Source organism: Callionymus lyra, chromosome 12 (genome assembly GCF_982586985.1).
Source record: "Callionymus lyra chromosome 12, fCalLyr1.hap1.1, whole genome shotgun sequence".
In the NCBI taxonomy this organism is placed as follows: Eukaryota; Metazoa; Chordata; class Actinopteri; order Syngnathiformes; family Callionymidae; genus Callionymus; species Callionymus lyra.
In genome coordinates, this window is record NC_141829.1 from 5,693,073 (window position 1) to 5,706,931 (window position 13,859).

General features: G+C 36.9%; 1 protein-coding gene and 9 non-coding genes across 10 annotated transcripts in view; 4 read left to right on the top strand and 6 right to left on the bottom strand.

The window, feature by feature from the left end:
* Nucleotides 1–3,236, bottom strand: part of igf2bp2a (insulin-like growth factor 2 mRNA binding protein 2a) — a 61,559-nt gene extending 58,323 nt beyond the window's left edge. Inside the window, exons 1-2 of the mRNA XM_087804493.1 lie at nt 2,421–3,236; nt 1,367–1,424 (exon numbers count right to left, since the gene is read on the bottom strand). Coding sequence (XP_087660619.1) covers nt 1,367–1,424; nt 2,421–2,595 — 233 coding nt within the window. The 5' untranslated portion in view covers nt 2,596–3,236. The remainder of the gene's footprint in view (nt 1–1,366; nt 1,425–2,420) is intronic.
* A 2,908-nt stretch (nt 3,237–6,144) lies between these two features.
* On the top strand, nt 6,145–6,226 carry trnas-aga (transfer RNA serine (anticodon AGA)). The gene has a single exon. It is a non-coding gene; the product is annotated as a tRNA-Ser (tRNA).
* Nucleotides 6,227–6,812: 586 nt separating this feature from the next.
* trnas-aga (transfer RNA serine (anticodon AGA)) lies at nt 6,813–6,894 on the bottom strand. The gene has a single exon. It is a non-coding gene; the product is annotated as a tRNA-Ser (tRNA).
* A 662-nt stretch (nt 6,895–7,556) lies between these two features.
* On the top strand, nt 7,557–7,638 carry trnas-aga (transfer RNA serine (anticodon AGA)). Its single transcript has one exon. It is a non-coding gene; the product is annotated as a tRNA-Ser (tRNA).
* An 829-nt stretch (nt 7,639–8,467) lies between these two features.
* Nucleotides 8,468–8,549, bottom strand: trnas-aga (transfer RNA serine (anticodon AGA)). Its single transcript has one exon. It is a non-coding gene; the product is annotated as a tRNA-Ser (tRNA).
* A 1,074-nt stretch (nt 8,550–9,623) lies between these two features.
* Nucleotides 9,624–9,705, bottom strand: trnas-aga (transfer RNA serine (anticodon AGA)). The gene has a single exon. It is a non-coding gene; the product is annotated as a tRNA-Ser (tRNA).
* Nucleotides 9,706–10,274: 569 nt separating this feature from the next.
* trnas-aga (transfer RNA serine (anticodon AGA)) lies at nt 10,275–10,356 on the top strand. The gene has a single exon. It is a non-coding gene; the product is annotated as a tRNA-Ser (tRNA).
* An 858-nt stretch (nt 10,357–11,214) lies between these two features.
* On the bottom strand, nt 11,215–11,296 carry trnas-aga (transfer RNA serine (anticodon AGA)). Its single transcript has one exon. It is a non-coding gene; the product is annotated as a tRNA-Ser (tRNA).
* Nucleotides 11,297–11,909: 613 nt separating this feature from the next.
* trnas-aga (transfer RNA serine (anticodon AGA)) lies at nt 11,910–11,991 on the top strand. The gene has a single exon. It is a non-coding gene; the product is annotated as a tRNA-Ser (tRNA).
* Nucleotides 11,992–13,501: 1,510 nt separating this feature from the next.
* On the bottom strand, nt 13,502–13,583 carry trnas-aga (transfer RNA serine (anticodon AGA)). Its single transcript has one exon. It is a non-coding gene; the product is annotated as a tRNA-Ser (tRNA).
* Nucleotides 13,584–13,859: the final 276 nt, after the last annotated feature.

The window sequence follows — 13,859 nt, forward strand, 5'->3', positions numbered from 1 at the left end:
GTTTTTTTTAAAAAGACGTGTTTTACCACAAAAAGAGAGCGACAGATGTGCGTTTAAAAGTTAGTAAATAATCGTAGCCATGTGTTCGAACACGTATGAGCTTCTAGAATCCTTACATTATGGAGTAAAAAAAAAAAGAAAAGCTGGGGGTAAAAAAAAAAAAAAGGCGTCGCCACAGATTTTTACGCAGCGCCATGAAACTCTTTCTCCCTAAAGCTCCTGAACGCATCATATATGTCGCGGCGATCACGAGAAGAAGGAGAAGAAAAAGAAAAAGAAGAAGAAGAGGGTCGTGGATCTGAGTCTCCATGAGAGTCCGCCTTCTCTAGGAGCAGAGCAGGGCCATCATGGCAGCCATTATGAGCCTCCAACATTGGCCTACGTGCACGTGAAGTGTGGGGAGTGGCGCGCGCTTGAACGCCATGTTGCACCTTCTTCTTCTTCTCCTTCTTCTTCCTCCCTTCACAGGACGTATGGCGAGAGACCAGCAGCTCGCCTGCCCTTTTTTTCTCCCCCCCACATACATTCTTCTTGGTTTAAAAAAAAAAAGAAAGAAAAAGGGGGAGAGAAGCGAGGGAACCCTGCACTGGAGGGGGAGGTTATGCTGCTGGAAGCACATAAAGTCCGGGTCACATGTTCCTCAAACCAGCCTCGAATATTTACCTTTTTTTTTTTTTTTTGTCACGCAATGTAGTCTTTTTTTCTTTTTTTTTTTTCTTCCCTCCACACAGACGTGGAGGGAAGAAGAGGGAGGATCTGTACGTGTTGCAAGAGTATAGGCTGCGCCACATGTCTCGGGCGGCCATTGCGTAAAAGCGACACAAAAATTTGGATTAATTGACTTTTAAAAAATGGTTTTTAATTCAATTTAATTTTAAAACTTACTAAAAGTATGTTTTGAAGGCGAGGATCACCCGCCTGGGTCACTCACACACACCCTTACACACACACTACGCCTTTTTTAATAATAATAATTTTAAAAAAGCAGCAAAAACAACACAAATAAACACACTTTTTTTGTTGTTGGTAGCAACTTAAATAACAATCACCGGAAGCGCGGGTGCGAGGATCCGGGCCTCGAACCGTGGACGTGTTTTTTTCCACCTTTTCTTTTTACGTCAAAACGTATTTCAGTCGCTTTTTAAAGCGTGCAATTGGCAAGAAAAGAAGGTTAAAAGAAAAAGAAAAAGCGAATTGAAAAGTTGAAAGAATGTAGGGGCGAAATGTCCAATAAAAAGGGGGTCGCTATATTTCGTGGCGGAAGCCTACAGGTCACACAGTATAGGCACAGTGTGTGTGTTGGTTGGTGAGTGTGTGTGTGTGTGTGTGGGGACGTGAGAGTGTGTGTTTGGATCGTAAGGCCTACCTTAGTTTTTTGGGCACAGAGTAGTCTACCTCTATCGGCCTTCCGTGTAATTCAGTCACTGTGGGAGTGAAAATGGATATTGTTTTGGTTATTTGTGTGATGACAGGAACAACACTTTTATAAATCACTTCGCCAAAGTAGGCGCGTCCCTTCCATTCAAACGCGTCGATTTTAAATTAATGAAATAAATAAAAAAAAAGTGCGATTCCACGCAAAACCATAAACACGAGTGAACGCGTAACGTAAAGTTTAAAGTACACACCCGGCGCCAAAATAAAGCTATAGACGGGAAATAGGCAGCCATGCTTTCCACTCCCACTGCCCCCCCACTCCGCACTGTTTCCACGTCCAAACGCACCAAAGATGATTTAAGTTGAAATTAAAGCTGCGGGGCTCGTGCGCGTCAACATGTGGAGGTGTTTGGCTTTTTTTTGTGTTTCACGTCAAAAAAGCTTTTTCTTCGGCGCACAAAAACCCGTCGGTTCCTGGAAAGGTTTTTTTTTTTTTTTTCTCCTCCTCTCACGAGTGGCCTGGCGCAGCGTCTCACCTCGTCCCCCCCTTCCAGCTACCTGTTTATTAGCCCCTTTTTCCTCCGGACCCCCGTGACCCACCTCCACGACACCTCGTAAAAACATAGCCGGACGTCACAGGAACACGGATCTGACAAGTTCGGCGCGCGGGCGTCTCTGGGCTCGCTTCAATAAAATCAAGATAAAAAATAAGTGAAAAATAATTACCCGGAGACCATCCCCATACATTCCAGCGGCGGATCGCAAAAAGTGGCCCCCCCACCCACCCCATGCACTATCGGAATCCCCCCCCCCCCTTACCACCTCCTCTTCTCCTATATATATATATTTATGACGTATTAATGTATCGATTATGTATCCGGAGATTGTTGCAGCAACTCCGGGGTAAACACACACACACACACACACACACACACGCCGGGGTTGATGACAACAACAACAACAATAATAATAAGAGGTGATGATAGGAAGTGTCATCGCTGCATCACTTTACAAAACAACAACAACAAGGGTGAGAGACTCACGGTGGAGACTCTCTATCGCCCGCACGGCCGCGTTCTGGTCCGGCAAGTCCACAAAAGCATAGCCGGTTTTGAGGAGGAACTGCTCGGCCACTGGCAGCTTCCTCTCCACGAAGAGCTGCTGGAGGTCCTCGACGGTGACCGAAGGACTTAGATTCCCCACATATAGTTTGTTCATGATCTAGAAAAAGAAGGTGAATGAAATTCTCGAATGGAAGGGGGGGAGGCTGGAGGAGGGAGGGAGGTTTTTAGATCCAGAAGTGACAGGCGATGCTCGAGTAACGGAAAAAAATATTCATTGAAAAGAAAAATTTTGGGGGGAGATATACAAAAATGGGGTAAAAAAAATAAAGATAAAAATGGAGATGAAAATGCTCCCGAAAAAAAAAAAAAAAAGCGAGTGATTTCCTTTAAATTAAAAAAAGAAGCCCCCGGGTTTCGGATGCGTTTACAGGCTCAGCCCCCCCAGCACCAACTCTGGCCCTGGTCAAACTCTTTGGACAGGGACTCAGGGAGGGAGAAAAAAAAAAAAAAAAAGTCTCGTTACGACACTACTCTGGAGCCAAGAAGCGCCGCCTCTCAATAACATCGACCCCTGGAATCAGACTGAGCACTGGAGGTGCATGTGCGCGAGGATCCGCGTGCACACGAGCCCATGCAATTAAACATATATTAAATAATAATAACAGTTTAACTTAAGATAATAATAATTAAAAGTGTCGCGTTAAATCTTTACACTTTATATTCACGACCTCATGTTGAATTTCAAATATAAATACATATATTATTAAGTTTAATTCCTGCAGATGAATTGATTAAAAAAACACAAGAAGAAGAATCCCCTCCCCCTCCCCCCTCGTTTGTAAAGTAGGTGTGTGCATTGTGGGTGTGTTCGGAGAAAAAAGGAAACTATAGGATGATGGAGGATTTCAAAATAAAAGCCTCTTTTTCGGGACCAGAGGAGGAGTCTTGGCAGACGAATGTTGCTGCATGTGACTCGTCGACGCCACCCTCGGAACATGCACTGCCACCCTAGTGTGGAAGAAGAAGAAGAAGAAGAAGAAGACCACTGGAAGAGCCCACCCACCGTGTTCCTGCGTCTGGGTTTTTTAAAAATGTGACGCTCACGGTCTAAGTTTACCGAAGTATCATTGGAACAGTTTTGATGCGACACGAGATTGAATTATGAGCCTAAACGTTCCTCAAACTCCATTTAATTATTTAATTATTATCAGCTAAAAGTCATTGAAATATACAATATAGAGATAATCGAAGCGATTATTCTAATATTGATTATAAACAATAGCATTTGTATTTTATTAAAATAAAACGCGCACAAATATGAAGTTTGAAAATTAGAACAACAAACTTAAAACTATTTTTGTTTACGGATCAGTTGTTTTCGACAAGCCTGTCTTTAAAATGTCAATAATTCACATTTATGTCAATAACGAATTTGTATGTCAATAATTACGACATGTTTACATTTGATACTACAAGTCCCAGAATGCACTGCAACATTGACGTTGCAGCCAACGTCAATTTCCGACCCTTTTCTCGACCGCAACTCTGAGGGAAATAATTCAATGAAAACGTAAATAAATACGTAATAATACATTTTGTTTAATGGCGCTTTTTTGGGGGAAAACTCAAGGTGACCCTTAAGAGCGTATTTAACCAGCAGGGAAACTATTTGTAACCCCAAAAACGTTAGTAACGTAAGTAAACAACAGATACTATAATTATTAGATATTACAAATACCATGTATTCTTATAATTACTATTGACATTAGGTGAAATATGCAGGTTGAAATGTGTAAATAAGTCAATAGTTTGGTGGTAATAAGTTCCAGAGATGTTTAACAAACAATGAAAAATAAAAAATAGTTATTATTGATGTTGAATTCGAATCAGAAAGTCTTTGCGTCTCGTTAGTAAATATTAATAGAATGAGGACATTATTTTTGGCAGTTATTTACTCCTCAATCTGCGCCTTTATTAACTATTCAAATGGTCGTTTTATTATATTAATTTAATATATTTATCCACGTCTGAATGTGATATTAATTGAATTTATAAAAAACACAGTTTATATTTAATACATTTATGCACAATTTATAAGACAAACACAACTTTTCTTTCTGAGTCACCTGCAGAATCATCTTCCTGTCATAATAAATCAATTCTTTTTTCAAATAAAAGTATCACAACTTCAGATGAAGTTTGTCAAAATAACACAAATCCTCCAAAAAATGCGCTTCTTTTTCTTTTTTTTTTTCCTTAGCGACTGACGCGTGATTGTGTTCATCACCACCAGGTGGAAGTAAAGTATCAGTTACTTTCAATTATCGAACAACATGAGCAAATGAAGTATTTTAGATTAATATATGTTGAAAAAAAAAGATGTTGTTCATTTGTTTTGTTGCATTTATATTCCAGATTGATTCTGTTTTCGCCTGATAAACTGAGTAGAATGTGTGTTTTCCATCATAAAACCACTGACAAAAAAATATTTATTTTTTTAATCATCATGAATGTCGGAAAATGGTAAATATTTGACTTTTTTAAATGTTATTAGTAACTTCACAGACGTTGTTAATTCACTCAAAGTTGTTGTGTTATGAATATATTTCAATGGGACTTAAATATGTGTGTGAATGTCCAATAAATTTGTTTAAAAAAAAACTTTGAATCCTTCATTACTCACTGAAGTAGATACTTTGTATGTTGGAATATCCAAAACCCCTTTTCACACATGTAGCAAACCTAAAACATAGGATATAGAATTGTATGTTTCTTTTTCTTATTAAAGTATTAGTTGTCGGCAGGATTCGAACCTGTGCGGGCCACGACAACTGAAGAAGTATTGTTAGTTGTACCAGTACTTCATACACGTGAACTATTGTATACATTTAATGAATATTATTTTATAATAATACACACATGACTCTATAGTGTTTATTAAAAAGTACAACATCATATAAACAATCGACATATTTCTCTGCTCGTTCACTTCAGTAATTTCATGAAAGATGTTGTTTTGTCGTCATCATCGTCAGACGCATAAAGTTTTATTTCACAGGTTATTACATTTATTTTTCAATATATAACATTTTATAAAGTTGATTCTTTATACTTTCAGGTTCAAACCTCTAATGTTGTTGATTCTTAGCTTGGTACAAGAAAACTTGTGACGTATATATGGATGAAATTATTGTATATTCTCTGGGTTCATAGTTTTACTTCCAATGTCGTAGTATTTGCTACATGTGCGACGACTTCAATGTTCCGACGCCTTTTGTTTCCGACGTCCTGAGACTCTCTGTCATCACGTGACGTACACGTTTGAATACACACCAGGTGAGAAACACTTTATTGTGTGAATGAGCTGCTTGGAGGAGGTCTGCGCTCGCTTTATAATACTAACGGACTCATTACTGCGTAACAACATTCTGTAGAACCATGATTATGATCATTCTGCAGTCACACACAAAACACCAATAATTTAAACTAGTAAACACAGTATTAGTATAAATAATATCATAAATAGTAATAAAGAACAGTTACTTGATAAATATGAGTACAAAATGACCTGAACTGTTTTAAGTGAAGTATTTTGTTTTCTGGTGTTTTGTTTGAACAATAGATGTTGGTTATTATATTGATGAAATACTTTGTGTGTTTTGTACTTGTACAAACAACAACACTTTCCTGTAAATACCTATCAGTTGTCGTGGCCGAGTGGTTAAGGCGATGGACTAGAAATCCATTGGGATCTTCCCGCGCAGGTTCGAATCCTGCCGACAACGAATACTTTTGACACCAAACTCATGTTTCATCAGCATATTTTAAATTCTACAATAAAACCTAAAAATCATCACGTTTTTGTTAAACAATGCATCTCAAAACTAAACATTTGTACCTATTGGATGATTACAAACTCATGTTCATGACTATTTTATCAAGTAACAGTTAGTTAGTATTATTCATAATATAATTTCATTAATATTGTATTAACTAGTTTAAATTAAATTGAATTATTGGTGTTTTGTGTACGACTGCAGATGTATGATGTTACTATGTTGTTATGATGTTTACATACGTGAGTATTGAACTGGAAAATAAGTCTCAGGATCAGGAAGTTTGGTCGATATAAGCTACGATGACACCCTGAGGACGCAGACCTCCTCCAAGCAGCTCATCATAATGTTGTGTATTGAAGTGTGTGTGTCACGTGATGAACCAGTCAGTGTGTGATGGTCTCAACAGGAAATGAAAACTCATTAAGAACTGATGTAGCAACACTAAAACAATGATAGAATCCCTTCATCACAGTTCTAATTGTAAACACAACTTATTATGTTTGTTATTTTATACAAAGATGATAAAAGTATTCGTTGTCGGCAGGATTCGAACCTGCGCGGGAAGATCCCAATGGATTTCTAGTCCATCGCCTTAACCACTCGGCCACGACAACTGATGATCACAGGAAAGTGTTGTTGTTTGTACAAGTACAAAACACACAAAGTATTTCATCAATATAATAACCAACATCTATTGTTCAAACAAAACACCAGAAAACAAAATACTTCACTTAAAACAGTTCAGGTCATTTTGTACTCATATTTATCAAGTAACTGTTCTTTATTACTATTTATGATATTATTTATACTAATACTGTGTTTACTAGTTTAAATTATTGGTGTTTTGTGTGTGACTGCAGAATGATCATAATCATGGTTCTACAGAATGTTGTTACGCAGTAATGAGTACGTTAGTATTATAAAGCGAGCGCAGACCTCCTCCAAGCAGCTCATTCACACAATAAAGTGTTTCTCACCTGGTGTGTATTCAAACGTGTACGTCACGTGATGACAGAGAGTCGCAGGACGTCGGAAACAAAAGGCGTCGGAACATTGAAGTCGTCGCACATGTAGCAAATACTACGACAATAGAAGTAAAACTATGAACCCAGAGAATATACGATCATTTCATCCACATATACGTCAAGTTTCCTTATACAACCAGAGAAATATGTTGATTGTTTATATGATGTTGTACTTTTTAATAAACACTATAGTCATGTTTTATTAAAAAATAATAGTAGTGGTACATCTAACAATATTTGATACTTTATCAGTTGTCGTGGCCGAGTGGTTAAGGCGATGGACTAGAAATCCATTGGGATCTTCCCGCGCAGGTTCGAATCCTGCCGACAACGAATACTTTTGACACCAAACTCAAATGTTTCATCAGCATCTTTTAAATTCTACAATAAAACCTAAAAATTGTCACGTTTTTGTTAAACAATGCATCTCAAAACTAAACATTTGTACCTATTGGATGATTACAAACTCATGTTCATGACTATTTTATCAAGTAACAGTTAGTTAGTATTATTCATAATATAATTTCATTAATATTGTATTTACTAGTTTAAATTTAATTGAATTATTGGTGTTTTGTGTACGACTGCAGATTTATGATGTTACTATGTTGTTATGATGTTTACATACGTGAGTATTGAACTGGAAAATAAGTCTCAGGATCAGGAAGTTTGGACGATACAAGCTATGATGACACCCTGAGGACGCAGACCTCCTCTAAGCAGCTCATCATAATGTTGTGTATTGAAGTGTGTGTCACGTGATGAACCAGGAAGTGTGTGATGGTCTCAACAGGAAATGAAAACTCAATAACAACTGTTGGACCCTCGTGATGAACTTCTGGACGCTTTGATTGGTGAACACGTGCAGCAACAATTACAACAATTACAACTAAATGAACAAACACTGAACAATACAATCACTTTGTCTCTAAACACAAGTTTGTCTTCTTATGCAAACATGACTCTGGTTGTCGACAGGATTCGAACCCATGAGGGAAGCAACATCAACCCTTTTTACCTTTGAATAAAACTTTATTTACAAACGTCTGTTTTAAATCAATGTAGCAACACTAAAACCATGATAGAATCCCTTGCCAAAGTTCTAGTTGTAAACACAACTTATTTTTTTATTTTTTTTCATACAAAGCTGATAAAAGATATACGTTGTCGGCAGGATTCGAACCTGCGCGGGAAGATCCCAATGGATTTCTAGTCCATCGCCTTAACCACTCGGCCACGACAACTAATCAGGTATTGTCAAGTATTGTTAGTTGTATCACTACTACACACACATGAAGTATTGTATCAACTTGATGACTATTCTTTTATAATAATACACACATGACTCTACAGTGTTTATTCAAAAGTACAACATCATATAAACAATCAACATATTTCTCTGCTCGTATAAGAAAACTTGACGTATATGTGGATGAAATTATCGTATATTCTCTGGGTTCCTAGTTTTACTTCTATTGTCGTAGTATTTGCTACATGTGCGACAACTTCAATGTTCCGACACATTTTTGTTGCCGACGTCCTGCGACTCTCACGTCACGTGACGTACACGTTTGAATACACACCAGGTGAGAAACACTTTATTGTGTGAATAAGCTGCTTGGAGGAGGTCTGCGCTCGCTTTATAATACTCGCGTACTAACTACAGCGTAACAACATACTGTAGAGTCATGTTCATAATAATTTTGCAGTCATGAACAAAACACCAATTATTTTAACTAGTTAATGCAGTATTAATATGAATAATATTATGAATAAAAATAAAGTCCTACTCGATAAAATACACATGAATATAATTTCATAATGACTCAATAATATTATTTCAAGTAGAAATGTTTTTTTTCCGCTGCATTGTTTGAACAAAAATAAAACAAATGTGGATTATATGTAATTAAACATTCAAGTTTCCTGTCAAAAGCATTCGTTGTCGGCTACTAACAAAAATATCCTTGTTACTACATTATCACGATATATCACAATATACGATATTTCTGATATTTCCTCTTGCCTTAAACAAAATAACAACACAATGACCTCCAAAAATGTGATTCCATCCCTCAGACATAAATTCCTGATACAGCTATTTTAGACAAAAATAAAACTTGTGTGTGTGTGTGTGTGTTTGTCATAGATGTATTTTTTGTTGTTGTTTTTTTTGTTTTAATCTCAAGGTATCATTCTAGTCAAATATTATCAAAATACATTTACATCATTCTTATTAATCATAAAATATACTGACGAAGACCTTCATAAAATGAAACGTCACAACAATAGAAAAACAAATATATATAAAAGTTACTCGTTGTCGGCAGGATTCGAACCTGCGCGGGAAGATCCCAATGGATTTCTAGTCCATCGCCTTAACCACTCGGCCACGACAACTGTTCATGTGATACAAAAGCGCACCCTGGTGGTCAAAATTTTTAATACTGAGCGCATTTTAAAGACCATTTTCTTTGCTGTTTGATTGAATATATGTGAGTGTTTTCAATGTCATCTGATGAGTGATGGTGAAGAATATAATCCCCTCAAAAACTGCATTTATTTACAGAGATAAAACGAATTTGTAAGAACTAAGAAATACGTATTTATTGAGGATAAATACTTGTTTTTAAATCATTATAATTTGGTAAACATGTATTAAACATTGATGTCACAGGATCAAAACAAAGAGAAGATTCTTGAGTCCTCCGTCCACTCGTCTGTAATGATGTCACCAAGGGTTTGATAAATGACCAGGTCAAAGTTCAGATGATCGTTCACGAGCCAGAGTTTCAAGGTGACCTTCTCAGTGAGTTTAAATAGTTACAAATGATTATTTTATTTCTAGTCAAACAGTGTTTTATTCCTATAGATGTGTATTCTTATAAAAGAATAATCATTATATTGATTCAATAGTTCACATGTTTGTAGTATTGTTACGGGTAACAATACTTGAAGTTACTTCATCAGTTGTCGTGGCCGAGTGGTTAAGGCGATGGACTAGAAATCCATTGGGATCTTCCCGCGCAGGTTCGAATCCTGCCGACAACGTATATCTTTTATCAGCAACTTTTATCAGCTTGGTATATAAAAACAAACATAATAAGTTGTGTTTACAACTTATTAACAGTGATGAAGGGAATCTATCATTGTTTTAGTGTTGCTACATTGATGGAAAACGGACGTTTGTAAATAAAGTTTTATTCAAAGGTAAAAAGGGTTGATGTTGCTTCCCTCACAGGTTAGAATCCTGTCGACAACCAGTGTTTTTGTGTCATCTTTGCATAAGAAGACAAACCTTTGTTTAGAGACAAAGTGATTGTATTGTTCAGTGTTTGTTCATTTAGTTGTAATTGTTGTAGTTGTTGCTGCACGTGTTCACCAATCAAAGCGTCCAGAAGTTCATCACGAGGGTCCAACAGTTGTTATTGAGTTTTCATTTCCTGTTGAGACCATCACACACTTCCTGGTTCATCACGTGACACACACACATTTGAACACACAACATTATGAAGAGCTGCTTGGAGGAGGTCTGCGTCCTCAGGGTGTCATCGTAGCTTGTATCGTCCAAACTTCCTGATCCTGAGACTTATTTTCCAGTTCAATACTCACGTATGTAAACATCATAACAACATAGTAACATCATAAATCTGCAGTCGTACACAAAACACCAATAATTCAATTTAATTTAAACTAGTTAATACAATATTAATTAAATTATATTATGAATAATACTTACTTACTGTTACTTGATAAAATAGTCATGAATATGAGTTCGTAATCATCCAATAGGTACAAATGTTTAGTTTTGAGATGCATTGTTTAACAAAACGTGAATATTTGTAGGTTTCATTGTAGAAATATTTAAAAGATGCTGATGAAACATTTGAGTTTTGTGTCAAAAGTATACGTTGTCGGCAGGATTCGAACCTGCGCGGGAAGATCCCAATGGATTTCTAGTCCATCGCCTTAACCACTCGGCCACGACAACTTTACATATAACACAAAGGCGCACCCTGCTGGTGGAATATTTTAATACTGAGCGCATTTTTAAGACTATTTTCTTTGCTGTCTGATTGAATATCTGTAAGTGTTATCGATGTCATCTGATGAATGATGGTGAAGAATATAATCCCCTCAAAAAACTGCATTAAACTGATTGTTTATATGATGATGTACTTTTTAATCAATAGAGTCATGTAAGTAAGTTAGTAAGTCATTTTTATTTGTAAAGCGCTTTTCCAGACCAGGGTCACAAAGCGCTTAAACAATCAAAACAATATTCAATAAAGTATATACTTTAAAGGGCAAGATAAAACTGATAACACAACAGGAGTTCCAGAAAATCAAGTCACCAAGTACTGACTCAACCCTGGAACCTTATCATCAACAATCACCAGAGTTTCAGTTTTGTCCACATTTAGCTGCAAAGTGTTTTAAACTCATTGTTTGATTTCTAGCAAACAATTGACTAAGCTGGTCAGCCTCTGGGGCTCAGTTGGGTCATGTGTGTATTATTATAAAAGAATAGTCATTATATTGATACAATAGTTCGCGTGAGTGTAGTACTGGTACAACTAACAATACTTGAAGTTACTCCATCAGTTGTCGTGGCCGAGTGGTTAAGGCGATGGACTAGAAATCCATTGGGATCTTCCCGCGCAGGTTCGAATCCTGCCGACAACGTATATCTTTTATCAGCTTTATATTAAAACAATCAAAACATGTGAGTCCGTACCATCGCTCCAACACGACGCCGCATCCGTCCCGGGTCTTATACTTCACTTCGTGGCGAAAGATGGTCAATCCAGAGTGTGTCACGGGTCGTTTATTCGCCGCTTCAAGTCAAACAAAATACAAGCTTTACGATCAACCGGACACTCTTTCTGCCGGCGACTGTACAGGTCAATAGTCGCGGAGAAAAGGCCCCGATCGGTAGAAACATCGCGACATTTAAGGAAAATTTCCGGTCCGGGAGGTCGTCTCTTTCTGGCCAAATGGTTCTTTCAACTTCCCTGTGTCCCGATCCCCCATTGAGAGACATCCTAGTTAGTTTTCTTGTAATCTAATCATTCAAATGTTCTTGGGTGGGGGTTTCCGTCTTTTAGCCCCCCTTTCCCGGGTGTGTCTTGCTTGGTCTTTGATCTACGATTTAAGGTGGGATTGGCAGATAAACAGATGTTTAAAATGACCAGTGTTGTATCTCTAATTGTGATCCAAGCTTGCCTGGAACCAGTGTGTCAGTCTGAGCTGTATGTTGATTGTGAATTAGTAGTCAAGCGTTTAAACTCTTAGATTAAGCGAGTAATTTATACTTTTTCCTTTTGATTATCTTTTAGCATTAATTTAAGTATGGTATATGTATAGTGTATAATATTTTAATCTAACAGTATAAAAAACAAACATAATAAGTTGTGTTTACAACTAGAACTGTGACGGAAGGATTCTATCATTGTTTTAGTGTTGCTACATTGATGTAAAACAGACGTTTGTAAATAAAGTTTTATTCAAAGGGTTGGATGTTGCTTCCCTCATGGGTTCGAATCCTGTCGACAACCAGAGTCATGTTTGCATAAGAAGACAAACTTGTGTTTAGAGACAAAATGATTGTATTGTTCAGTGTTTGTTCATTTAGTTGTAATTGTTGTAGTTGTTGCTGCACGTGTTCACCAATCAAAGCTTCCAGAAGTTCATCACGAGGGTCCAACAGTTCTTAATGAGTTTTAATTTCCTGTTGAGACCATCACACACTTCCTGGTTCATCACGTGACACACACACACACTCCAATACACAACATTATGATGAGCTGCTTGGAGGAGGTCTGCGTCCTCAGGGTGTCATCATAGCTTGTATCGTCCAAACTTCTTGATCCTTATTTTCCAGTTCAATACTCATGTATATAAACATCATAACAACATAGTAACATCATTCATCTGCAGTCGTACACGAAACAAAAATAATTCAATTTAATTTAAACTAGTAAATACAATATTAATTAAATTATATTATAAATAATACTAACTAACTTACTAACTTGATAAAATAGTCATGAACATGAGTTTGTAATCATCCAATAGGTACAAATGTTTAGTTTTGAGATGCATTGTTTAACAACACGTGACGATTTTTAGGTTTTATTGTAGAATTTTTTAAAAGATGCTGATGAAACATTTGAGTTACTTGTAAAAAGCTATTCGTTGTCGGCAGGATTCGAACCTGCGCGGGAAGATCCCAATGGATTTCTAGTCCATCGCCTTAACCACTCGGCCACGACAACTGATGACGCAATAAAAGGAAGTTGTGATTTTTCTTTACCAATACTACACAAGTTAACTATTTTACAAGTATAATTATCATTATTATCGTAATAATTAGCAACAGTTTACTCTAGTATTTATTATCTGTTCACAGAGTAAGATATATTTTAAAATAAGAAGATATTTACTTTTTTTTATTGTCGAGTTATTTCCTGAAAAATGGCGGATGTCTCATCTCGTCATCGTCAGACACATTCGGACTTTTTGTTGCCGCATCTTTAAAGATCAGTAACCTT